Genomic DNA, 25,673 nt, shown 5'->3' with positions numbered 1-25,673 from the left:
CCATTGTTATAAAAGCCTACCTGGGGAGGCACGGTGGCACAGTGGGTTAGCACTGTGGCCTCACGGCACCGAGGTCCCAGGTTCGATCCCGGCTCTGGGTCACTGTCCGTGTGGAGTTTGCACATTCTCCCCGTGCTTGTGGGGGTTTCACCCCCACAACCCATAAATGTGCAGGGTAGGTGGATTGAACAAGCTAAATTGCCCCTCAATTTCTCTAAATTTATACCAAAAAAAATAAATAAAAGCCCACCTGGTTCACTAATGTCCTTTAGGGAAGGAAATCTGCTGTCTGGCCTACATGTGACTCCAGACCCACAGCAATGTGGATACTCTCTGAAATGGCCTAGCAAGCCACTCAATCCAAACGCAATTAGCAATGGGCAACAGATAGATGCCATGCTAGCCATGCCCATATCCAACGAAAGAATTAAACAAACGGCCAGCCTTATTACACATCCATATACAACCTTCATACCTCCTGGATTCTGACCGATTTAATCTTACCTTGATGTCAACATGTATGTTATTATGTGAAATAAAATAGGACTTTACAAATGCCACTGCATTTCCTGCCCCAGGGTAGCTGACCAGCATCTACTTGTCCGCTAGGACAAAGGACCTTGCAACCCCCCTTTCAAGTCTTCATTGTTGGAACATTTAGCCACCACGGGAACTCAGACCTTTGTCAAAGCCACTGTGAAGAGGTGGGAGGCAGGCGGCACAAACCTCTAGCTGATGGAACCAATTATATTGCCTTGCCAGACAGCAAACCCAGTCATTTGTGTTGGGGCAGCATGGTGGCAGAGGTTAGCAATGCTGCCTCACGGCGCCGAGGTCCCAGGTTTGATCCCGGCTCTACGTTACTGTCCATGTGGAGTTTGCACATTCTCCCCGTGTTTGCGTGGGTTTCGCCCCCACAACCCAAAACCTAAATTGCCGCTTAATTGGAAAAAATAAATTGGGTACTCCAAATTTATATTTTTAAAAACATTTTTTATCATTTGTGAGCAGCAACAAAGGGGCTCTGCCCCGATTGACTACCTGGCTCCAACTACACGGTTTCTACTGGAAATTCTGTACAATCATCTACAAGACTGATTCATTTCCATGTGCCTATCACAACATGGATGGAAGTCAACTCGACTAGAAAAGTGAATTACACATCATCAAGTTTCCAGCCTGTCAACTGCTGTGAAGGAATACTCCAGTGACTATGATTCTGGACATATGTGAAACAATAGTTCTTGCTCATCCCTAATGGCCGAGGAGGACCTTCGACCTTCTTGAACCACTGTAGTCCATGTGATGTAGGTACACCCACTGGGAGAGAGTTCCAGGAATTACAAAGCAGGCTGCATTGTCCTGGGTGCTGTTGAGCTACTCGAGTGTTGTTGGAGCTGCACTCATTCAGGCAAGTGAGGAGCATTCCATAACACTCCCAACTGGTGCCTTGATGGATAGGCTTTGGGGAATCAGAAGATGAGTTACTTGCCACATTTGAGTGTGTGCAAATAAACTAACCCTTTGAGTTCATCCGAACGTGAGTTTGCTGTAGGGTTATTAATAGAAAGTCGGATAACACTAAAACTGAGGCTTTGGGAAATACATCACCGCTCATAAAGGGGGAAGCAAATCAAAACATCTTTCTGTTTACAGATGGGTGGTGAGAGTAGAAATCAGTGCTGTTTAAATTAATCTTGCTCCTGTCCGTAACAACTGTCACTTGTCAACACTAGAGAGGCAAACTGCCACCTTTCCTGGATTGCTTCATTGGCACCAGTTAAACAATGTGGATGCAGTTTAGGTTTGGCTATGATGCTCCCTATGGTCAAACAGCCAATTGGTATCTGTGTCCCGATTCACAGGGGTTAACTAAAAGGCTGCTGGTGTCCATGTATCCAGCAAGAGTCAGACATTAGCCACTCAACAAAAAATATAAGAAACAAATTTAGGAAGACAACACTGTATTGTACATCTTGTGAGGCACAAGATGTACAATACAGTGTTGTCTTCCTAAATTCGTTTCTTATATTTTTGCAGTGCCTCACAAGATGTACAATACAGTGTTGTCTTCCTAAATTTGTTTCTTATATTTTTTGTTGAGTGGCTAATGTCTGACTCTTGCTGGATATGAGGCATAACTTCAATTCAACAATTCAACTTAAATTCAACAAATCCCCACTCATCTTTTTCCTGATGTGGAAATGCCGGCATTGGACTGGGGTGAGCACAGTAGAAGTCTTTCAACACCAGGTTAAAGTCCAATAGGTTTGTTTCAAACACTAGCTTTCGGAGCACTGCTCCTTCCTCAGGTGAGTGGAAGGAGCAGTGCTCCGAAAGCTAGTGTTTGAAACAAACCTGTTGGACTTTAACCTGGTGTTGTAAGACTTCTTACTATTCTTTTTCCTGTAATTAACTTTTTGCTGAAAGGAGATTGGATCAGTACAGTGCAGTGGTTTCAAGATCTCCTACACATTTTCACTAAGCTAGCGCAACAGTGAGCACTATCTGTTAGTGACAGACTGCAGCATGGACTGGTACTATTATATTAGTGAGTGTGGATTCACTCAGCTTGGACTGGTACTATTATATTAGTGAGGGTACCAACAAAAAGGAAGGACGGTAGAAAGAGGGAAAATCGATCGTGGATATCTAAGGAAACAAAGGAGAGTATCAAATTGAAGGAAAAAGCAGACAAAGTGGCAAAGATTAGTGGGAGACTAGAGGACTGGGAAATCTTTAGGGGGCAACAGAAAGCTACTAAAAAAGCTATAAAGAAGAGTAAGATAGATTATGAGAGTAAACTTGCTCAGAATATACAAACAGACAGTAAAAGTTTCTACAAATATATAAAACAAAAAAGGGTGGCTAAGGTAAATATTGGTCCTTTAGAGTTTAGAGGATGAGAAGGGAGTTTTAATAATGGGAGATGAGGAAATGGCTGAGGAACTCAACAGGTTTTTTGGGTCGGTCTTCACAGTGGAAGACACAAATAACATGCCAGTGATTGATAGAAATGAGGCTATGACAGGGTGAGGACCTTGAGAGGATTGTTATCACTAAGGAGGTAGTGATGGGCAAGCTAATGGGGCTAAAGGTAGACAAGTCTCCTGGCCCTGATTGAATGCATCCCAGAGTGCTAAAAGAGATGGCTAGGGAAATTGCAGATGCACTAGTGATAATTTACCAAAATTCGCGAGACTCTGGGGTGGTCCCGGTGGATTGGAAATTAGCAAACGTGACACCACTGTTTAAAAAAGGAGGTAGCAGAGAGCGGGTAATTATAGGCCAGTGAGCTTAACCTCGGTAATAGGGAAGATGTTGGAATCTATCATCAAGGATGAAATAGCGAGGCATCTGAATAGAAATTGTCCCATTGGGCAGACGCAACATGGGTTCATAAAGGGCAGGTCATGCCTAACTAATTTAGTGGAATTTTTTGAGGACATTACCAGTGCAGTAGATAACGGGGAGCCAATGGATGTGGTATATCTGGATTTCCAGAAAGCCTTTGACAAGGTGCCACACAAAAGGTTGCTGCATAAGATAAAGATGCATGGCATTAAGGGTAAAGTAGTAGCAAGGATAGAGGACTGGTTAATTAATAGAAGGCAAAGAGTGGGGATTAATGGGTGTTTCTCTGGTTGGCAATCAGTAGCTAGTGGTGTCCCTCAGGGATCAGTGTTGGGCCCACAATTGTTCACAATTTACATAGATGATTTGGAGCTGGGGACCAAGGGCAATGTGTCCAAGTTTGCAGACGACACGAAGATGAGTGGTAAAGCAAAAAGTGCAGAGGATACTGAGTGTCTGCAGAGGGATTTGGATAGGTTAAGTGAATGGACTAGGGTCTGGCAGATGGAATACAATGTTGACAAATGTGAGGTTATCCATTTTGGTACGAATAACAGCAAACGGGATTATTATTTAATTGATTAAATATTAAAGCATGCTGCTGTGCAGAGAGACCTGGGTGTGCTAATGCATGAGTCGCAAAAAGTTGGTTTACAGGTGCAACAGGTGATTAAGAAGGCGAATGGAATTTTGTCCTTCATTGCTAGAGGGATGGAGTTTAAGACTAGGGAGGTTATGCTGCAATTGTATAAGGTGTTAGTGAGGCCACACCTGGACTATTGTGTTCAGTTTTGGTCTCCTTACTTGAGAAAGGACGTACTGGCACTGGAGGGTGTGCAGAGGAGATTCACTAGGTTAATCCCAGAGCTGAAGGGGTTGGAATACGAGGAGAGGTTGAGTAGACTGGGACTGCACTCGTTGGAATTTAGAAGGATGAGGGGGGATCTTATAGAAACATATAAAACTATGAAGGGAATAGATGGGATAGATGCGGGCACGTTGTTTCCACTGGCGGGTGAAAGCAGAACTAGGGGGCATAGCCTCAAAATAAGGGGAAGTAGATTTAGGACTGAGTTTAGGAGGAACTTCTTCACCCAAAGGGTTGTGAATCTATGGAATTCCTTGCCCAGTGAAGCAGTAGAGGCTCCTTCATTAAATGTTTTTAAAGATAAAGATAAATAGTTTTTTGAAGAATAAAGGGATTAAGGGTTATGGTGTTCAGGCCAGAAAGTGGAGCGGAGTCCACAAAAGATCAGCCATGATCTCATTGAATGGTGGAGCAGGCTCGAGGGGCCAGATGGCCTACTCCTGCTCCTAGTTCTTATGTTTGTACTGGCCACGAGTCTGTCAATCAGCTTGACCATCAGTGAGAGTAACATTTCCCATCCCAGATCTGGGGCGGCATTCTCCCCTACCCGGCGTGACGGAGGGTGCCGGCGTAGGGGAGTAGCGCCAACCACTCAGGGGTCGGGCCTCCCCAAAGGTGGGAAATTCTCCCCACCTTTGGGGGCCAGCCCCGCGCCGGAGCGGTTTGCACCAGATGACTGGCGCAAAAAAACGGCGCCCCGGCAGCAGGGCTGGCCGAAAGGCTTTCGCCGGTCGGCGCATGCGCGATGTGAGGTTCTCTTCCGTTTCCGCCATGGGGGTTGGAGAACTTCGCCCCTGCAGTGGAAACACAATTAGTAAGCATTCCTGGTAGCACATTTCCATTCAAACATTTTGCCATTAGACTCCCTAACTTCACTGACCATCATAGTTCGCTTGAGATCCTCCTCTGCGACTCTGCCAGCACAGAACATATCCCTGTCTGCAAAATATTGTGTCGCCACATCTCCAATAGGAAGTTTGGACAGCACAACCTTGGACCCGGACTGGTGAATTTTTTCAAGCTTATCATAAAGGATATTCCACTCTGCATCAACAATGGCCTGATAGTCCTAGAAACAAAAGGAATTAAGAGTATTTAATGGTGAGTGTATATAGTGTAATCAGTCTGTACAACAGTATTGAAAGAAAATCAATTAGCACACTGGTCCTTTAGTACCCAGTCCATATCCAGTTCAAGCTAAGACACAAGGTCACTTGGTCCCTGGTCCATGATGGAGAAATCATTCTCAACCCATCAGCAAACTCAATCTAACCAGCTCAAATACAATTTAAGCCTCTTGGGAATTATAATTTAGTACCAGCTTCGCTGGGTTCATACACTGGATACTCCTGGAATAGCACAAAGGTGTAACTTCGAACAAATACAGAATTTGATGTTAAAGGAATGAGGATAGGGCTTGTGAATAGAATACTCTCCTCTTTCAGACTCGGCATCAAGCACCCCCGACTGAAAAATGTGGCAATTCTCACACTAGACAACCTATGCCTCTCTGAAAGATAGTCAATTAATGGTGAATACGGGCTGGTGTGAGGTGTGGGCCTGCGTCCACGACTGCGAATATGACTGTCTACGGCCACGCCAGAGGACTACACAGTTAGAACATAGAACAGTACAGCACAGAACAGGCCCTTCGGCCCTCGATGTTGTGCTGAGCATTGTCCGAAACCAAGATCAAGCTATCCCACTCCCTGTCATTCTGGTGTGCTCCATGTGCCTATCCAATAACCGCTTGAAAGTTCCTAAAGTGTCCGACTCCACTATCACAACAGGCAGTCCATTCCACACCCTAACCACTTTCTGCGTAAAGAACCCACCTCGGACATCCCTCCTATATCTCCCACCCTGAACCTTATAGATATGCCCCCCGTAACAGCTACATCCACCTGAGGAAATAGTCTCTGAACGTCCACTGTATCTATCCCCCTCATCATCTTATAAACCTCTATTCAGTCGCCTCTTATCCTCCTCCGCTCCAAAGAGAAAAGCCCTCGTTCCATCAACCTTTCCTCACAAGACCTATCCGGCAAACCAGGCAGCATCCTGGTAAATCTCCTTTGCACCCTTTCCAATGCTTCCACCCTTCCGATAGTGAGGTGACCAGAACTGCACACAATATTCCAAATGTGGTCTCACCGGGGTCCTGTACAGTTGCAGCATAACCCCATGGCTCTTAAACTCAAGCCCCCTGTTAATAAACGCTAACACACTATAGTCCTTCTTCACGGCTCTATCCACTTGAGTGGCAACCTTCAGAGATCTGTGGACATGAACCCTAAGATCTCTCTATTCCTCCACATTCCTCAGAACCCTGCCATTGACCCTGTAATCCGCATTCAAATTTTTTCTACCAAAATGAATCACCCCGCACTCACAGGGGCTGGTTTAGCTCACTGGGCTAAATCGCTGGCTTTTAAAGCAGACCAAGCAGGCCAGCAGCACGGTTTGATTCCCGTACCAGCCTCCCCAGACAGGCGCCGGAATGTGGTGACTAGGGGCTTTTCACAGTAACTTCATTGAAGCCTACTAGGTGACAATAAGTGATTTTCATTTCATTTCATCAGGGTTAAACTCCATCTGCCATTTCTCGGCCCAGCTCTGCATCCTATCAATGTCTCTTTGCAGCCTACAACAGCCCTCCACCTTATCCACTACTCCAACAATCTTGGTGTCATCAGCAAATTTACTGACCCACCCTTCAGCCCCCTCCTCCAAGTCATTGATAAAAATCACAAATAGCAGAGGACACAGCACCACACCGCTGGTAACTGGTCTCCAGTCTGAAAACTTTCCATCCACCACCACCCTCTGTCTTCGATGTGATAGCCAGACAGCCAGGAAATATGTGCTCCTATTGTGAAAAGACTTTCAGTCTCTGGTTAGCAGGGAATGGGGACTTTCACTCCATTAGCCCAGCCTCGATGCAAATCCAGCTTCTCAGGATGAAAAGAGTCAAACCCGAGACAAACCAGTATCCTGTCACTTTAATTATACAGATACAGAATATAACATTGTCTTGTCCCATATATTTCAGGATACGAGAGATTACTCAAATCGATATGGGCTTTGATTATATAGAACCATTTAGATGTATGTGACACACCTCACCCTCTACTGGAGGATATGAGCTCCAGGTATTCCACATCCATCAATTTCAATCCTTTCCTCTTAACAAAGAGCCTTCACTGTCTTATGACGAGAGATTGAACAGTTTATGCCCATACTCACTAGAGTTTAGAAGAACGAGAGGAGATGTACTTGAGATATACAAGATGCTAAAGGGGATTGACAGGGTAGATGCAGAGCAGGTGTTTCCCCATTAACTTTCTAGAACGAGGGGCTTTCATTTTCGGGGCGGCAGATTTAAAACAGAAATGAGGAGGAATTACTTCACTCAAAGGATTGGGAATCTGTGGAACTCGCTACCCCAGAGTGCATCGGAACACTAAACAAATTTGAGGGGATAGGTAGGTTTTTAATTAGTAGCGGACAAAGAGTTATGGGGAGCGGGCAGGAAGGTGGAAATGAAGCCAAGATGAGATCAGCCATGGTTGTATTGAATGGTGGAGCAGGCACGAAGGGCTGAATTGCCTACCCCTGCTCCTAGTTCTCATGTTCTCTTTGCTTTAGTTTGGTGTTGTAGGTACTAATCGCTCTCCAATATTGAAATCAGGTATTAATTCCTGCACTGACTCTCTAGCCAGTGACTCTAAGAAGGTTTCAGGTTATTCATCAAATGCACCATACAGGAACCACTAAACGGCACACATGAGCGGCAAAGCCGGCCAAAACTCTCCACCCACTCTGCAGAAGCTACAATAGAATTAAAACTCATGCCAGCCCAGTGGCATCCATAATAATAATAATCTTTATTAGTTTCACAAGCGGGCTTACATTAACACTGCAATAAAGTCACTGTGAAAATCCCCAGGAGCCACACTCCGGCAGAGTACTGACCTCAACATTGTTCACCCGAACTTCTGCGTTATCCTTCTCGGCTTTGAGCTCCAACTCCACATTCAGCAGTGCAATTTTAGGCTTTTCATACTTCTTGGGCTGCATTTCAAACCCAGCGTAGGAGAAGGTTTTCTTGAAGGCGACACCAGCTATCAGCTGGGTTTCCTGTGTTCAACACCGAACATGTGTAAGAAAGCAGATAACTCTGATAACATTTCCCACCAACTCGTTTGAGATACACACTATAGAAATACGCAGAACAATACAATGATGATAGTTGGTGAGAACTGACTTGACATCTCCCTCCGAATAATCGGACCAGTCAAAAAAGGGTTGGGGCAAAAAGGAATTAGATACAGCTCTTGGGACTGAAGGGATCAAGGGATATAGGGGTACGGTGGGATCAGGGTATTGAACTTTATTATCAGCCATGATCATAATGAATGGCAGAGCAGGCTGGAAGATCTCTTCCTGATTCCATTTTCTATGTTTCTATGGGCCTTAACTGTAACAAGCATCAGCTTGTCGGGAATGGAGGAAGAGAGAATGGGCAGGATCTTGACAGTGTGCGGGTTGGGGAAGAGCAGGGTCTCTGGCAGTGTGCATGTTGGTGAAGACAGAAGGGGCAGGGTCTCTGGCAGTCTATAGGTTGCCTCCCAATCTCTGGCAGCCTGTGGGTTGGGGAAGAGAGAAGGGGAAGGTTGGTGGTTGGTGGTGTGTGGGGATTGGTGAAGGGGAAGAAGGAGCACAGTCTCTGGCAGTGTGTGGGTTGGTGTAGAAGGAAGGAGCAGAGTCTCTGGCAGTGTGTGGGTTGGTGCAGAAGGAAGGAGCACAGTCTTTGACAGTGTGTGGGTTGGTGGAGGGGCAAGGGCAGGGTCATGGCAGTGTGTGGACTGATGAAAGGAGAAAAAAGGGGCGGTGACAGTGAGTGGGTTGGTGAAGACAGGGTTCGTATTCATGGAGGGTGCAGAGAGAAGGGAAGAAAATTTAAATAACCGTGTCTGCGTGGGCCTCACCCCCACAATCCAAAAGATGTGCTGGGGAGGTGAATTGATCATGCTAAATTGGATCTTAATTGGAAAAAAGAATTGGGTACTCTAATTTTTTTTAAAATTAAATTTAAATAAATTACCAGAAAGGATTGATGAAAGTTGCATATCTGACATTATATACAGGGACTTTCAAAACAATTTGGCAGTTAAATATAAGAGAATCTCAAAAGTGTTCTATAGACATATAAATAGTAAAATGTTAGTAAGGGCTGCTCAGGGACCAAAAAGGAGGTTTACGCCTGGAGGCAGAGGACATAGCTGTAGCATTAAGTTAATACTGTGCGTCTGTCTTTACCAAGGAAGAAGATGCTACCCAGGCCATGGTTAAAGAGAAGGTAGTTCAGAAATTTGAAGGGTTTAAAATTGGTAAGAAGGTATTCAGAAGGCTATCTGTACTTAAAAGTTGATAAAACACTGACTGACTGGATGAAATGTATCCAAGGATACTGGCAGCTAGCGACAGTGAAAATGTCAGGTGCAGTAGCCACAATTTTCCAGTTTTCTTGGGATGGTGCCAGAGGACTGGAGATTTGCTAACATTACACCCTTATTCAAAAAAGGATGCAAAGGTAAGCCCAATAACCACAGGTCTCTCAGTTTAACCTCAGTGTCCGTGAAGCTTTTAAAAGTGGCAATTTATGTCAAAATGAAGAGTCACTTGGCGCTAATGTGGGTTGTCAGTGAAGCTTTTAAAAATGGTAATTTGGTTCATAATGAATAGTCACTTGGGCAAATGTGGGTTTATTAATGAAAGCCAGCAGATTTGTATAGGGAAAGCCATGTTTAACTAACTTCCTGGAGTCTTTTTTGAAGAGCAACTGAGCGAGTTAATGAGGGCAATGCTGTTGATGTGGTGTGCATAGACTTCCAAAGGGTGTTTGATACAGTGCCACATAACAGACTTGTGAGCAAAGTTATAGCCCATGGAATAAAAGGCATAGCAGCAACATGGATACAGAATTGACTGAGTGACAAGAAACAGTAGTGGTGAACAGTTATTTTTCATTCATAATGCAGTTGTGCAGTTAAGTATTTAATATAATTATTAATTATTCAACATAATTATCCTGGTGTGCCTCAGGGATGGGTGCTGGGTCCACTGTTATTTGTTTTACATATATGTATGATTTGGATGAGAATGCAGGAGGCATGGTAGTAAGTTTGCAGATGACACCAAGATTGGTGGCGTAGTGAATAGTGAAGAAGGTTATATAAGATTGCAACAGGATCTTGACCAATTGGGCCAGTGGGCCGATGAATGGCAGATGGAGTTTAATTTAATGCGAGGTAGGGGCAGCACGGTGGCACAGTGGTTAGCATTGCTGCCTACGGCGCTGAGGACCCGGGTTCGAATCCCAGCCCTGGGTCACTGTCCGTGTGGAGTTTGCACATTCTCCCCATGTCTGCGTGGGTTTCACCCCCACAACCCAAAGATGTGCAGGTTAGGTGAATTGGCCACACTAAATTGCCCCTTAATTGGAAACAATAATTGGGTAGTCTAAATTTTAAAAAAAAAATTAATGCGAGGTGATGCATTTTGGTAGATCAAATCAGTGCAGGACCAATTCAGTTAATGGTAGGGAGTTGGGGAGAGTTACAGAACAAAGCGATCTATCTAGAGGGTACAAGTTCATAGCTCCTTGAAGGTGGAGTCGCAGGTGGACAGGGTGGTGAAGAAGGCATTCAGCATGCTAGGTTTTATTGGTCAGAATATTGAATACAGGAGTTGGGACGTCTTGTTCAAGTTGTACAAGACATTGGGAAGACCACACATGGAATACGGTGTTCAGTTCTGGTCACCCTATTGTAGGAAGGATATTGTTAAACTGGAAAGAGTGCAGAAGAGATTTACGAGGATGTTACCAGGACTTGATGGTCTGAGTTATAAGGAGAGGCTGGGGCTTTTTTCCCAATAGGAGGCTGAGGGGTGATCTTATAGAGGTCTATACAATAATATGGCGCATAGATAAGGAAGATATTCGACATCTTTTCCCAAAGGTAGAGGAGTCTATAACTAGAGGGCATAGGTTTAGGATGAGAGAAGAGAGATACAAAAGAGACCAGAGGGGAAATTTCTTCACACAGAGGATGGTGAGCATCTGGAATGAACTGCCAGAGGCAGTGGTAGACGCGGGTGCAGTTTTGTCCTTTAAAAAACAGTTAGTGGGACTTCCGGTGGCAGTGATGCAGCAATAAGCCACACATGTGGGAGCTCCCGTTTTAAAGAGATTTTTCGGCTCTTTTGAGAGCCCAAAATGGAAATTTTTCGACGTCTGCCGGTGGGGGAAGGTGTGCTGAACGACTTTCCCTGCAGTCCATGCCTCGAACTCGGAGTGGAAAGGTGGAAAAAACAGCAGCAGCTCCTCAGAAAAAATGGGGGAAGGGATCCAAGATGGCCACCGACAGAGCTCCAGAGGAGTGGAGACTCTGGGCCCAGAAACAACAAACTGATCTCCTGCGCTGCTTTAAAGAATTCAAGGATGAAGTACTGAGTTCTCTGCAGGAAACAAACAGAAGGCTGTCAGAGATTCAGTCCACCCAGGGTGCTGCCATCAAGAAGTTGCAGACGCAGGCCATTGAACGAGAGGAGGAGGCCGTGGTCCTCGTGAGTAAGGTGGAGGGGCACGAAGCACTCCACAAGAAGTGGCAGGAACGCTTCGAGGAGCTGGATCACCGCATGAGGCGGAAAAACCTGCGGATCTTGGGCCTTGCGGAGGGGCTGGAGGGATCGGACCTGACAGCCTATGTGGCTGTAATGCTGGGTTCGCTAGTGGGGGCCGGGTCTCTCCATCTGCCCCTGGAGCTGGAGGGAGCACACAGAGTACTGGCCAGGAGGCCCAAGGAGAATGAACCCCCGCGTGCGGTGCTGGTGAGGTTCCACCGGTTCAGTGATCGGGACTGCGTGCTGCGCTGGGCCAAGAAGGTGAAGAGCAGCAATTGGGAGAATGGGGTAGTGCGGATCTACCAGGACTGGAGTGCGGAGGTGGCTAAGCGGCGGTCCGGATTTAATCGGATTAAAGAGGTGCTTTATAGAAAAAAGATAAAGTTCGGAATGTTGCAGCCCGCGCGCCTGTGGGTAACTTATTTGGACCGGCACCATTATTTCGATTCCCCGGATGAGGCGTGGGCCTTCGTGCGGACGGAGAAACTGGACTTGAACTAGGGGTTGGGGGTTGCGAGGTCGGCTGTAAGATATTAGTGCTGGATTCGGCTGTTGCTGTGTTCTCTTTTTCTTCTGTTTTTTTCTTCTTGTTTTAATACTTTTGCAATTTTGATATGGTTATTTACGGGAGGGTTGTTCTGCTATGTTTTTGTTTTTGGGCTTGGGGCATTGTTTGGGCTGTGTATCTTGCGGGGAGGGTCGGGGGGGTATGTTGTATTCTATGTCGGAGTGGGGGTATGGAGGGGGGCTGATATTTGGGAGCTGCGTCAGAAGGGTGTGGTGGGGCAGGGCGAAAGCGCGGGCTTTCCTCTGGTTTCCCGCGCTGCGGGGCTGGGGGGCGAAGATGGTGATGGGGGAGGTGGGGCCTTAACTGGTTCTTCCCCGCGCTGGAGCGGTGCCAGGAGGAGGGATAGATTGGGGGATGATCCCACTTCGGGAGGGGTCGGGCTATTGGCGGGAGTTTCCGGGGTCAGCAGAAGTTAGCTGACCCACGGAAGTACAATGGAGGACGGTTCGCGGCTGGGAGGGTTCCTAGCCTGGGGGGGAAGGGAGGGGGGGAAAGGGGAATACCGGGTTGCTGCTGGTAGGGTCAAGAAGGAGCTGGTGGGGGCTGGGGGGACAGAGGTGAGGGGTTGTCGCTATGGGGACGGGGTCGAGCAGGGGATGCTGGCCTGGGGCGGGCAGTCGACGGGCTATGGCTAGCCGACGGGGGAGGGGGGCGGGACGCCCTCTGATCCGGTTGGTCACCTGGAATGTGAGAGGGTTGAATGGGCCGGTGAAGCGGTCAAGGGTACTGGCTCACCTGAAGGGGCTAAAGGCGGATGTGGCAATGCTTCAGGAGACCCACCTGAGGGTGGCGGACCAGGTCCGCCTGAGGAAGGGATGGGTGGGGCAGGTTTTCCACTCGGGGTTGGATGTGAGGAACCGGGGAGTGGCGATTCTGGTGGGGAAAAATGTGTTGTTTGAGGCATCGGAGGTGGTGGCGGATAAGGGGGGTAGGTACGTGATGGTTAGGGGCAGGCTACAAGGAGAGAAGGTGGTACTGGCTAGGGTGTATGCCCCAAATTGGGACGATGCGGGCTTTATGAGGCGTATGTTGGGACGGATCCCGGATCTGGAGGCGGGAGGTCTGATCATAGGGGGGGACTTTAATACGGTGTTGGATCCTTCACTGGATCGGTCCAGCTCTAGGACGGGTAGGAGGCCGGCGGCGGCCAAGGTACTGAGAGGGTTTATGGATCAGATGGGTGGAGTGGATCCATGGAGGTTTGTGAGGCCGAGGGCACGTGAGTACTTTTCTTCTCCCACGTACATAGGGTCTACTCTCGGATAGATTTCTTCGTGGTGAGTAGGGGACTGATTCCGAGAGTGGAGGAGGCCGAGTATTCGGCCATTGCAATCTCTGACCACGCTCCGCATTGGATAGAGTTGGAAATGGGGGAGGTGCGAGACCAACGTCCATTGTGGCGGTTGGATGTGGGGTTGTTGGCGGAGGAGGAGGTGTGTAGGAGGGTCCGGGCAAGTATTGAGGGGTACCTTGAGGTGAATGATACGGGGGAGGTTCAGGTGGGGATGGTCTGGGAAGCCCTGAAGGCAGTAATTCGTGGGGCGCTGATATCCATCCGGGCACACAGGGAGAGGAGCGAGAGGAGTGAGAGGGATAGACTGGTGGGAAAGATGCTGGAGGTGGACAGGAGGTATGCAGAGGCACCAGAGGAGGGACTGTTGGGGGAGAGGCGCAGCCTGCAGGCTAAATTTGATTTGCTGACCACTAGAAAGGCTGAGGCACAGTGGAGGAAGGCACAAGGGGCAGTGTACGAACATGGTGAAAAGGCGAGTAGGATGCTGGCTCATCAGCTCCGTAAGCGGGATGCGGCTAAGGAGATTGCTGGAGTGAGAGACAAGAGTGGGAATGTGGTGTGGAAGGGGGTAGAGGTGAATGAGGTCTTCAAGGACTTTTACGGGGAACTGTACCAGTCGGAGCCAACGGGGGAGAGGAGGGGAATGGAGAGGTTCCTTGACAGGCTTTCTTTCCCGAAGGTGCAGGAGGAGAAGGTGGAGGGGCTGGGTGCGCCGATTGAGCTGGAGGAGCTAGTTAAGGGGATCGGGCAGATGCAGTCAGGGAAGGCACCGGGGCCGGATGGGTTCCCGGTGGAATTTTATAAAAAGTTTGTGGACCTAGTGGGCCCCTTGCTGGTGCGGACACTCAACGAAGCGTGGGAAGGGGGGACTTTGCCCCCGACGATGTCACGGGCGCTGATCTCGTTAATTTTAAAGAAGGACAAGGACCCCCAGCAGTGTGGGTCATACAGGCCCATATCTCTCCTCAACGTGGATGCTAAGGTGCTGGCAAAAATCCTGGCCACCAGGATAGAGGACTGTGTGCCAGGGGTTGTGCATGAGGACCAGACAGGTTTTGTGAAGGGAAGGCAGCTGAACACGAATGTGCGGAGATTGCTGAATGTCATTATGATGCCGGCGATTGAGGGGGAGGCAGAGATAGTGGTGGCGCTGGATGCGGAGAAGGCCTTCGATAGAGTGGAGTGGGGGGTACCTATGGGAGGTGTTGGGGAGGTTTGGATTTGGTGAAGGGTTCATTAGATGGGTAAGGCTGCTATATGAGGCCCCGATGGCGTGCGTGGCCACGAATAGGAGGAGGTCGGAGTACTTCCGGCTTTACCGAGGGACCAGGCAGGGTTGCCCCTTGTCCCCCTTGTTGTTTGCACTGGCAATCGAGCCGCTGGCGATGGCATTGAGAGATTCAGAGAGGTGGAGAGGCTTGGTGCGAGGTGGAGAGGAACATAGGGTGTCGTTGTATGCCGACGACCTGTTACTGTATGTGGCGGACCCGGTGGGAGGGATGCCGGGAGTGATGGAGTTACTAGCCGAGTTTGGGACCTTCTCAGGTTATAAATGAAACTTAGGCAAGAGCGAGGTGTTTGTGGTGCACCCTGGAGACCAGGAGGAAGGAATTGGTAGGCTCCCGCTTAGGCGGGCAGGGGAGAGCTTTAGGTACCTGGGGGTGCAAGTGGCCAGGGACTGGAGGACTCTCCACAAGCATAACTTTACCAGACTGGTAGATCAGATGGAGGAGGAGTTCAGGAGGTGGGACATGCTGCCATTGTCGTTGGCGGGGAGGGTGCAGTCCGTCAAAATGACAGTGCTTCCGAGGTTCTTGTTCCTTTTTCAGTGCCTGCCCATATTTATCCCCAGGGCCTTCTTTAGGAGAGTGACCGGCAGTATTCTGAGCTTTGTGTGGGCACATGGGACTCCGAGAGTGAGGAGGGTATTCCTGGAGCGAGGAAGGGATAGAGGCGGGCTGGCGCTGCCCAACCTTCTGGGGTACTATTGGGCAGCCAATGTGTCAATGGTGCGTAAATGGGTGATGGAGGGGGGAGGGGCGGCGTGGAAAAGAATGGAGATGGCGTCATGTAGAGGTACAAGCCTGGGTGCCATGGTAACGGCACCGTTGCCGCTCTCCCCCAAGAGGGTTACCACGAGCCCGGTGGTGGCGGCGACCCTAAGAATCTGGGGACAGTGGAGACAGCATCGGGGGGAAACAGGGGGCTAGATGGAGGCTCCACTGGGTGGCAACCATCGGTTCATCCCGGGGAACACGGATGGGGGATTCAGGGGATGGCAAAGGGCGGGCATCAGCAAATTGAGGGACCTGTTTATTGGCGGGAGGTTTGCGGGCCTGGGGGAACTGGAAGATAAATTTGGCCTTCCCCAGGGGAACATGTTCAGATACCTGCAGGTAAAGGCGTTTGCTAGGCGACAGGTAGAGGGATTCCCTTTGCTGCCCTCGCAGGGGACGATGGACAGAGTGCTTTTGGGGGTGTGGGTAGGAGAGGGGAAGGTGTCTGACATCTATAAGGTAATGCAGGAGGTGGAGGAGTCGTCAGTGGAGGAGCTGAAGGCTAAATGGGAGGAACAACTCGGGGAGCAGATAGAGGACGGGACTTGGGCGGAGGCCTTGGAGAGAGTCAACTCCTCCTCCTCATGTGCGAGGCTTAGTCTCATCCAATTTAAGGTGCTGCACCGGGCCCATATGTCCGGGACTAGGATGAGTAGGTTCTTCGGGGGTGAGGACAGGTGCACCAGATGTTCGGGGAGTCCTGCGAACCAAGCCCATATGTTCTGGGCATGCCCAGCACTGGAAGAATTCTGGAAGGGGGTGGCGGGGGACGGTGTCGAGGGTGGTTGGATCCAGGGTCAAACCAGGGTGGGGACTCGCGATTTTTGGGGTTGGGGTGGAGCCGGGAGTGCAGGAGGCGAAAGAGGCCGGTGTCCTGGCCTTTGCGTCCCTAGTAGCCCGTCGAAGGATTCTGTTACAATGGAAGGATGCAAGGCCCCCAAGCGTGGAGACCTGGATCAGTGACATGGCGGGATTTATAAAATTGGAAAAGGTCAAATTTGCCCTGAGAGGATCAATACAAGGGTTCTATAAACGATGGCAGCCTTTTCTGGACTTCCTGGCTCAGAGATAGGTAACTGGGGGGGGGGGGGGGGGGGGGGGTGTGCATTATTGTAGTGATTATTCTGTAACTTTATAGTGTGTTAATTTGCGTTGTTGTTAAAATGCTGGGTTGTTCATAGGGATGGGGGCGAATGTATATGATTGTTAATATTATTGTTATTTTCGGTATTTTACTAAGGTGCGTTATTGTTGTATAAAATCAAAATTTCTCAATAAAAATTATTTTTAAAAAAAAAGTTGGTTACATGGGCAGGGTGGATATAGAGGAATATGGGCCAAATGCAGGCAAGTGGGACTAGCTTAAGAGATAGAAACTGGGCAGAATGGACAAGCTGGGCTGAAGGGCCTGTTTCCATGCTGTAAACATCTATGACTCCATGATCAGTATTAGGACCCCTGGCCAACACGGTGGCACAGTGGTTAGCATTGCTGCCTATGACGCTGAGGACCTGGGTTCGATCCCACCCCTGGGTCACTGTCTGTGCGGAGTTTGCACATTCTCCCCGTGTCTGCGTAGGTTTCACCCACAACCCAAATATGTGCATGGTAGGTGGATTGGCAACGCTAAATTGCCCCGTAATTGGAAAAAAAATTGGGTACTCTAAATTTAGGACCCCAGCTTTGCCTGATATATAGTAATGCCCAGACCTAGGCGCGCAGGGCACAAATTCAAAATTTGTGGATTATCCAAAACTTTTTAAAAAGATAAATTTAGAGTACCCAATTAATTTTTCTAATTAAGGGGCAATTTTGCATGGCCAATCCACCTATGCTGCACATCTTTGGGCTGTGGGGGCGCAACCCACGCAAACATAGGGAGAATGTGCAAACTCCACATGGACAGTGACCCAGAGCCAGGATCGAACCTGGGATTTTCGGCGCCGTGAGGCAGCAGTGCTAATGACTGCGCCACTGGGCTGCCCTGATGATTCTACACTTAGAAGTACTGTGAACCATGAGGAAGATGGTGTAGAACTTCAAAAGGGCATAAGCAGGTTGGTGGAATTAGTGGACAAGAGACAGATTTAATGCAGAAGTGATTACTTTTGGAAGAACATGGAGACAGTATAACATAAAACACTAAAGGAAGTGCAGGAGCAGAAGGACCTGGCTGTATATGTGCATATATCATTGGAGGTGGCAGGACAGGTGGACAGAGCAGTTAATAAAGCAATTGGCACCCAGGGTTTCATCAATAGGGGCTTGGAGGACAAAAGTAGAGATTATTTAGGGCAGCATGGTGGCGCAGTGGGTTAGCCCTGCTGCCTCACGTGCCGAGGTCCCAGGTTCGATCCCGGCTCTGGGTCACTGTCCGTGTGGAGTTTGCACATTCTCCCCGTGTTTGCGTGGGTTTCACCCCCACAACCCAAAGACGTGCAGGCTAGGTGGATTGGCCACACTTAATTGCCCCTTAATTGGAAAAATTGAACTGGGTACTCTAAATTTATAAAAAAAAGTAGAGATTATTTTACAGCTGTATAAAATACTGGCTGGCATCAACTGGAATATTGTGCCCAGTTCTGAGCACCACACTTTAGGAAATAAGTGAAGGCATTAGAGGGACTGCAGAAAAGATTGGGAATGGCTCCAGGGATGAGGAACTTGAGGGATGCAGATAGATTGGAGAGGTTGGGACTGTTCTCCTTGGAGAAGAGATGGTTGGGGGAGATTTGATTGAAGTGTTAAAAATCCTTAGAGATCTGGACAGAGTAGAGAAAGAGACAAACTGTTCCATTGGTGGAAGGATTAAGAACAGGAGGACACAGATCTAACACAATAGACAAATGAAACAATTGCGACACGAGGAAAAGTTTTTTTTACACAGTGAGTGGTTCAAGTCTGGAATGCACTACCCGAGTGTGGTGGAGGCAGGTTCAATCGAGGCTTTCAAAAGGAAATTAGACCATGATCCGAAAAGGGAAAATGTGCAGGGCTATTGGGAGAAGACAGGGTTTGCTCTTTCAGAGAACCAGCACAGACACTTTCTTTGCTGTAACCATTTTACAGGCATTTGACAAAGTACCACATAATAGACGGGAGGCTCATGTGATGAGAGCGACAATGACGATTAAGACAGAAAAAGAGAGTGGTGGTGTCAGGCTGGAAAGAGGTATACCTTGGTATTCCCAGAGATTGGTAATAAGCTTACTGTTCTTTTTGAATTACCTGTTGATAAAGCTGTTAAAAAAGTATATGGGAGCGACAGGTTTATTGAGCTTCAGCATACAAAACCAAGCTAAATACTTCCAAATCAAAAGAACAGATTTTTCAGCATTTGGGAGCCTGTGTAAAATGTTCTTCCAGCAAGACAAAGAATTTGATGCAGACAGAAGAAACCAGATAGGATTAATGTTGTCAAACACCAACCTCTAGACCACCACCTTGAACTTTCTTTATCCCAATCATTTTCAGTGGGAGAAGGTCATCCAGCATCATGACTGCATCCACTACCATCTTGGAGAAGAAACCTTTCTGAAGAGCAATCAGCTTGGAGCTGAGAGCAGTAGCAGCGCATTTCTCAAAAAGCCCCCTCTGGTCTCTGCAAAGTTGGATAAAACAAAACATGCATATTGAAAGGACCAGCATTAAAACTACTAGACACGTTTGTCCTACATCTGCACCAATCTGTTAATGGAACTACAAACAAGTTTATTTGAGTGGCAGAACTTAGACAGCATTCACCACTAGTGTGCTGCAGCTGCAGTGTGTGCTACCTTCCGGATACAATGCACCAATGCTCTAAAGCTTCTTTAACAGCATCTCCCAGATCCATGATCTCCTCATTCAAGGACAAGGCCAAAGGATGCACAGGTACATAATTACCGTAAAAGCTATACACCATCCTGACTTGAAGCGTACAAAAGTACTTTGTTAAAATCCTAGAATCCCTACCTAACAGCAATGTGGAAGCACCTTTACTGATGCAGCAGTTCAAAGAAGCGGCATCTCCTGCACTTGTACTTGGAAAGTACTGTGGAGGGCGATGGGAGCAACTGAGTAGGTCATGGACGGAACATTCCCTTCAGAATGCAGAAATGGGGGTGGAGGATGTGTTTGGTGGAGGCATCACCCTGGAGGTGATGGAAATGAGACAGGATGATCCCTTGAACGTTGAGAGTTGTGGGGTGGAAGATGAGGACAAGGCGACCCCTAACGTGATCTAGAAGGGAAGGAAAAGGGTGATAGCAAAAGTGCACAAAATGAGATGGATGGGGTTGAGGATCCTGTCACAACAATAGTGACAGGGAATCCTTGACTGAGAAGGACTACCATGGAAGGTGGCTTTGCCAGAACATATGCAATGGAGTCAGAAACTGGGAGGACAGACAGTGCAGGAGGAAGCTATTTGGCCCATCACATCTGCACCGACCCTCTGAAAGAGCACTCTACCTCAGCCGCTCCTCCGCAACCTCCTGGGCAATTTAGCATGGCTAATCCACCTAACCCGTATATCTTTGGACATTGGGAGGAAACCGGAGCACCCAGGAGAAACCCATGCAGACACAGGGAGAAAGTGCAAGCTGCACGCAGACAGTCACCTAAGGGGGGATCGGTCCCCTGTCCCTGGCACTGTGAGGCAGCAGTGCTAACCACAGTGTCACCATGTCGTCCTTTGCAGGATCCTTAAATCCTTACAGAATGTTTAATCCAGGTAGCTGCGTGAGTCAGTGAGCTTACAGTAAATTTTATACTTACTCCTTGTTGTCTTTCTTCACAGTTACAGCAATGGCTTTGATTTTTTCCAAGGCCTATACCAGAGAAGAAAAATCAGAATCAGATAAAAAATCAGATTTCTTTCATTCTATACACTCCATTACACACTAGGTTATATCCAATGATGTCCGCAGAGCCAATCAAACTTTTGGTTATCGAGTATTGATAACATACGGGAAAATGGGGGAAATATTTGTGGCAGTGAATAGAACAACAAAAGGTCAATCTCCTTCGATATTATCATCAATACATCGAGAAAGCCCCGGCTCTGGGTCACTGTCCGTGTGGAGTTGCACATTCTCCCGTGTTAGCGTGGGTTTCGTCCCCACAGCACAAAGATGTGCAGGCTAGGTGGATTGGCCACGCTAAATTGCCCCTTAATTGGAAAACTGAATTGGATACTCTAAATTTTTATTTTTTTTAATTAAATCTAGAAACCACAAAAATAAAGGTGCTTATATAAATCCGAGTTGAAGTAGTAAAACATTCCAGAGTGTAATCAGATACAAATTCAGCAACAGACACTGGGACGCTCAAGTGAAAAAGACAAAGCTCAGGAATAATGAAGTTTTAAAGAAGGTCTTAAAGAAGGTTAGGTGGCGAGAGAGCGAGATATACGGAAGGAATTCCAGAGCTTAGGGCCTAAGCAGCTGAAAACAAAACCACCAATTATGGGGCAAAGGACATAAGTTGGAAGAAACAGTGAGGGATAAACATTTTAAACTTGATGTTACTAGACCAGAAGCCAATACAGGGCAATAATCATGGATGAGCGGGACTTGGCGCGAGTTAAAACAGCAGGGTTTTTGGGACATGCTGAAATTTACAGAAGGTGGAAAATAGAAGGTTGGCCAAGAGAACATTGCAGCAACTCACAAACGCATAGTTGAGATTTTGCCAGATGGGCGAAGACACTGGTAAAGATGGACCATGTTACAAAGGTAGAAGTGGATAATCTTGGGGATCAGAACAGGGGTCCTGGTTGTGTGTCAAACTGGATGTCAATGTTGAAAACAGTTGGGTTCGACCTGAAACAGAGGCTATGGTGGAAGCAGTGACAATTCGTCAAAGTTTGTAATGGGGGCTGCAGACAATGATTTCAGATCCCCTCCTCAATGTGCATTGGAATAAATTTCACCTTTTCAATTCAGTCACAGAATGTTGACATTGCTGGCTGTATTTATTGCCCATCACTGGATGGTAGCGAGCTGTCCAAGTACTAGATCATTTCACATGGTAACCAAGAGTAAACCACACTGGTGGGCGACTGGAATCACATTCAGGTCACAGCACGTGAAGGCTGGCAGATTTCCTTCCCTCAAGGACACTAGTGAACCAGGTGGATTTATTACAATGATCCAATAACTCCATAGTCACCATTACTGATAGCAATTTTTTATTCCAGAACGTGATTTTGATTTGCAAACTGCCATGGCTGGGATCTGAACTCATGTCACTGGATTAGGAATCCAGGCCTCTGGATTACTTAGATAGAGTAACATAAGCACAAAGGTATGCTATCCATGCAAGAACTAGACGTTGAAGAAACAGTCCAACAATATGGGCAGTGGAGGAGTTGAAAGACATGTTGGTGATGCAGAACTGGATGCCGCAAGCATATATGTGCAACCTGATATATTTTTGGAGTGAAAGCAGATAGGGACAGCCCACTGACTGGACAAGAGGAGAAGCGGAGAGGGGGTCAACTGTGTCAAAGACTGCAGGGAGCTCGAGAGCTGGGAAGGATCAGTTATCAGTCTCAGGCAGACCGGATGTCATCTGTGGCAGAGTGCAGAACGCACAGATATCAAATCATCCAACTCGTAAAGACACAATGGAGATATTCAGAACATACCACCAATGATATGTTAAGACTGGTTCAAGCTGTATATCTGGGGTGAATACTGCTCACTGGCTAGTCCATATGTCACAACATATCAACCCAATGGGTCAGAATAAAGAAGACAAAAGTATCAAAAATCAATAAGATGAACGCCTACTGGGTTTACTTTTCAGGAAAGCATAAAAATAAATGAAAAAATAGCTTTGACTGTGACAGAGAGAATAACTGACCAGCTACTCATTTTTTTTTCCACAGGTAATGAAGATCCAGAGGCATCATTCAAATCACAAGCAGCCCATTATAAAATAAAAGAGACCCCATTATTACCAGCTGTGTGGCCCTACGGAAGGATCGGATGATAATCTGAGGATGAAGTCCCTCTTCCACGTACGATTTGATCTGTCTGAGGAATTCTGCAGCAAGTAGGGTGACAGAAGTGGTTCCATCACCCACCTGGAAAGACACACAAGAAAAGTCAACATATTAAACATTATGCTTATCGAAACCTTGCAACAACAAATAAACACATGAGCTTATTTAAAAGGAGTGTCTGACCTACCATCTCACCACTCCCAGAGTGTGAAAGAACAGTGTGTGACCCACTCCCCAGAGTGTGAAAGAACAGTATGTGACCCAGTGTGAAAGGACAGTGTGTGACCCACTGTCCCAGAGTGTGAAAGGACAGTGTGTGACCCACTGTCCCAGAGTGTGAAAGAACAGTGTGTGACCCACTGACCAGATTGTGAAAGGACAGTGTGTGACCCACTGTCCCAGAGTGTGAAAGGACTGTGTGTGAACCACTGTCCCAGAGTGTGAAAGGACAGAGTGTGAGCCACTGTCCCAGAGTGTGAAAGGACAGTGTGTGACCCACTGTCCCAGAGTGTGAAAGGTCAGTGTGTGACCCACTGTCCCAGAGTGTGAAAGGGCAGTGTGTGACCCAGTGTGTGAAAGGACAGTGTGTGACTCAGTGTCCCAGAGTGTGAAAGGACAGTGTGTGAACCACTGTCCCAGTGTGTGAAAGGACAGTGTGTGAACCACTGTCCCAGAGTGTGAAAGGACATTGTGTGACCCACTGTCCCAGAGTTTGAAAGGGCAGTGTGTGACCCAGTGTGTGAAAGGACAGTGAGTGAGCCACTGTCCCAGAGTGTGAAAGGACAGTGCGTGACCACTGTCCCAGAGTGTGAAAGGACAGTGTGTGGCCCACTGTCCCAGAGTGTGAAAGGAAAGTGTGTGACCCACTGCCCCAGAGTGTGAAAGAACAGTGTGTGACCCACTGTCCCAGAGTGTGAAAGGACAGTGTGTGACCCACTGTCCCAGAGTGTGAAAGGACAGTGTGTGACCCACTGTCCCAGAGTGTGAAAGGACAGTGTGTGACCCACTGTCCCAGAGTGTGAAAGGACAGTGGGTGACCCACTGTCCCAGAGTGTGAAAGGACAGTGCGTGACCCACTGTCCCAGAGTGTGAAAGGACAGTGTGTGACCCACTGTCCCAGAGTGTGAAAGAACAGTGTGTGACCCACTGACCAGACTGTGAAAGGACAGTGTGTGACCCACTGTCCCAGAGTGTGAAAGGACAGTGTGTGACCCACTGTCCCAGAGTGTGAAAGGACAGTGTGTGACCCACTGTCCCAGAGTGTGAAAGGACAGTGTGTGACCCACTGTCCCAGAGTGTGAAAGAACAGTGTGTGACCCACTGTCCCAGAGTGTGAAAGGACAGTGTGTGACCCACTGTCCCAGAGTGTGAAAGGACAGTGTGTGACCCAGTGTCCCAGAGTGTGAAAGGACAGTGTGTGACCCAGTGTCCCAGAGTGTGAAAGGACAGTGTGTGACCCAGTGTGTGAAAGGACAGTGTGTGACCCAGTGTCCCAGAGTGTGAAAGGACTGTGTGTGAACCACTGTCCCAGAGTGTGAAAGGACAGTGTGTGACCCAGTGTCCCAGAGTGTGAAAGGACAGTGTGTGACCCACTGTCCCAGAGTGTGAAAGGTCGGTGTGTGACCCACTGTCCCAGAGTGTGAAAGGTCAGTGTGTGACCCACTGTCCCAGAGTGTGAAAGGGCAGTGTGTGACCCAGTGTTCCAGAGTGTGAAAGGACAGTGTGTGACCCACTGTCCCAGAGTGAGAAAGGACATTGTGTGACCCACTGTCCCAGGGTGTGAAAGGACAATGTGTGTCCCACTGTCCCAGAGTGTGAAATGACAGCGTGTGTCCCACTGTCCCAGAGTGTGAAAGGACAGTGTGTGATCAGTGCCCCAGAGTGTGAAAGGACAGTGTGTGACCCACTGTCCCAGAGTGTGAAAGGACAGTGTGTGACCCAGTGTCCCAGAGTGAGAAAGGACAGTGTGTGACCCACTGTCCCAGAGTGTGAAAGGACGTGTGTCCCACTGTCCCAGAGTGTGAAAGGACAACGTGTGACCCAGTGTCCCAGAGTGTGAAAGGACAGTGTGTGACCCAGTGTCCCAGAGTGTGAAAGGACAGTGTGTGACCCAGTGTCCCAGAGTGTGAAAGGACAGTGTGTGACCCAGTGTCCCAGAGTGTGAAAGGACAGTGTGTGGCCCACTGTCCCAGAGTGTGAAAGGACAGTGTGTGACCCAGTGTCCCAGAGTGTGAAAGGACAGTGTGTGACCCACTGTCCCAGAGTGTGAAAGGACAGTGTGTGACTCACTGTCCCAGAGTGTGAAAGGACAGTGTGTGACCCACTGTCCCAGAGTGTGAAAGGACGGTGTGTGACCCACTGTCCCAGAGTGTGAAAGGACAGTGTGTGACCCAGTGTCCCAGAGTGTGAATGGACAGTGTGTGACCCAGTGCCCCAGAGTGTGAAAGGACAGTGTGTGGCCCACTGTCCCAGAGTGTGAAAGGACAGTGTGTGACCCAGTGTCCCAGAGTGTGAAAAGACAGTGTGTGACCCAGTGTCCCAGAGTGTGAAAAGATAGTGATTCACATTTCTAGGGTGAGAGAGAAATGTGTCTGAGCAGTGGTAGTACTTGGAAATTTATTTGGAGAGAGGAAATCAAAATGCACTCTTTCATTTTACCTCAGCATCTTGTGATTTTGCGATGTCCACAAGGGTTTTTGCGGCTGGGTGAACAACATCAAGAAGCTTCAAGATGGTGGCTCCATCATTTGAGACAGTCGCTTTCCCTACAAAATAAAAACACTTTTTTTCTTAAATCTTAGAGTATCCAATTTATTTTTTCCAAGGGGCAATTTACCTTGGCTAATCCACCT

The 25,673-nt window shown here is 47.9% G+C and overlaps 1 protein-coding gene across 1 annotated transcript in view; it reads right to left on the bottom strand.

Moving 5' to 3' along the window:
- The window catches only part of cct7 (chaperonin containing TCP1, subunit 7 (eta)), a 60,355-nt gene that overhangs the window by 20,587 nt on the left and 14,095 nt on the right, over positions 1–25,673 (bottom strand). Inside the window, exons 3-8 of the mRNA XM_038793121.1 lie at positions 25,480–25,586; positions 22,777–22,902; positions 20,589–20,641; positions 19,260–19,431; positions 8,198–8,362; positions 5,103–5,291 (exon numbers count right to left, since the gene is read on the bottom strand). Coding sequence (XP_038649049.1) covers positions 5,103–5,291; positions 8,198–8,362; positions 19,260–19,431; positions 20,589–20,641; positions 22,777–22,902; positions 25,480–25,586 — 812 coding nt within the window. The remainder of the gene's footprint in view (positions 1–5,102; positions 5,292–8,197; positions 8,363–19,259; positions 19,432–20,588; positions 20,642–22,776; positions 22,903–25,479; positions 25,587–25,673) is intronic.

The sequence above is a fragment of the Scyliorhinus canicula genome, chromosome 3, assembly GCF_902713615.1.
Source record: "Scyliorhinus canicula chromosome 3, sScyCan1.1, whole genome shotgun sequence".
Lineage (NCBI taxonomy): Eukaryota > Metazoa > Chordata > Chondrichthyes > Carcharhiniformes > Scyliorhinidae > Scyliorhinus > Scyliorhinus canicula.
This window is presented reverse-complemented; position numbering and strand designations above follow the sequence as displayed.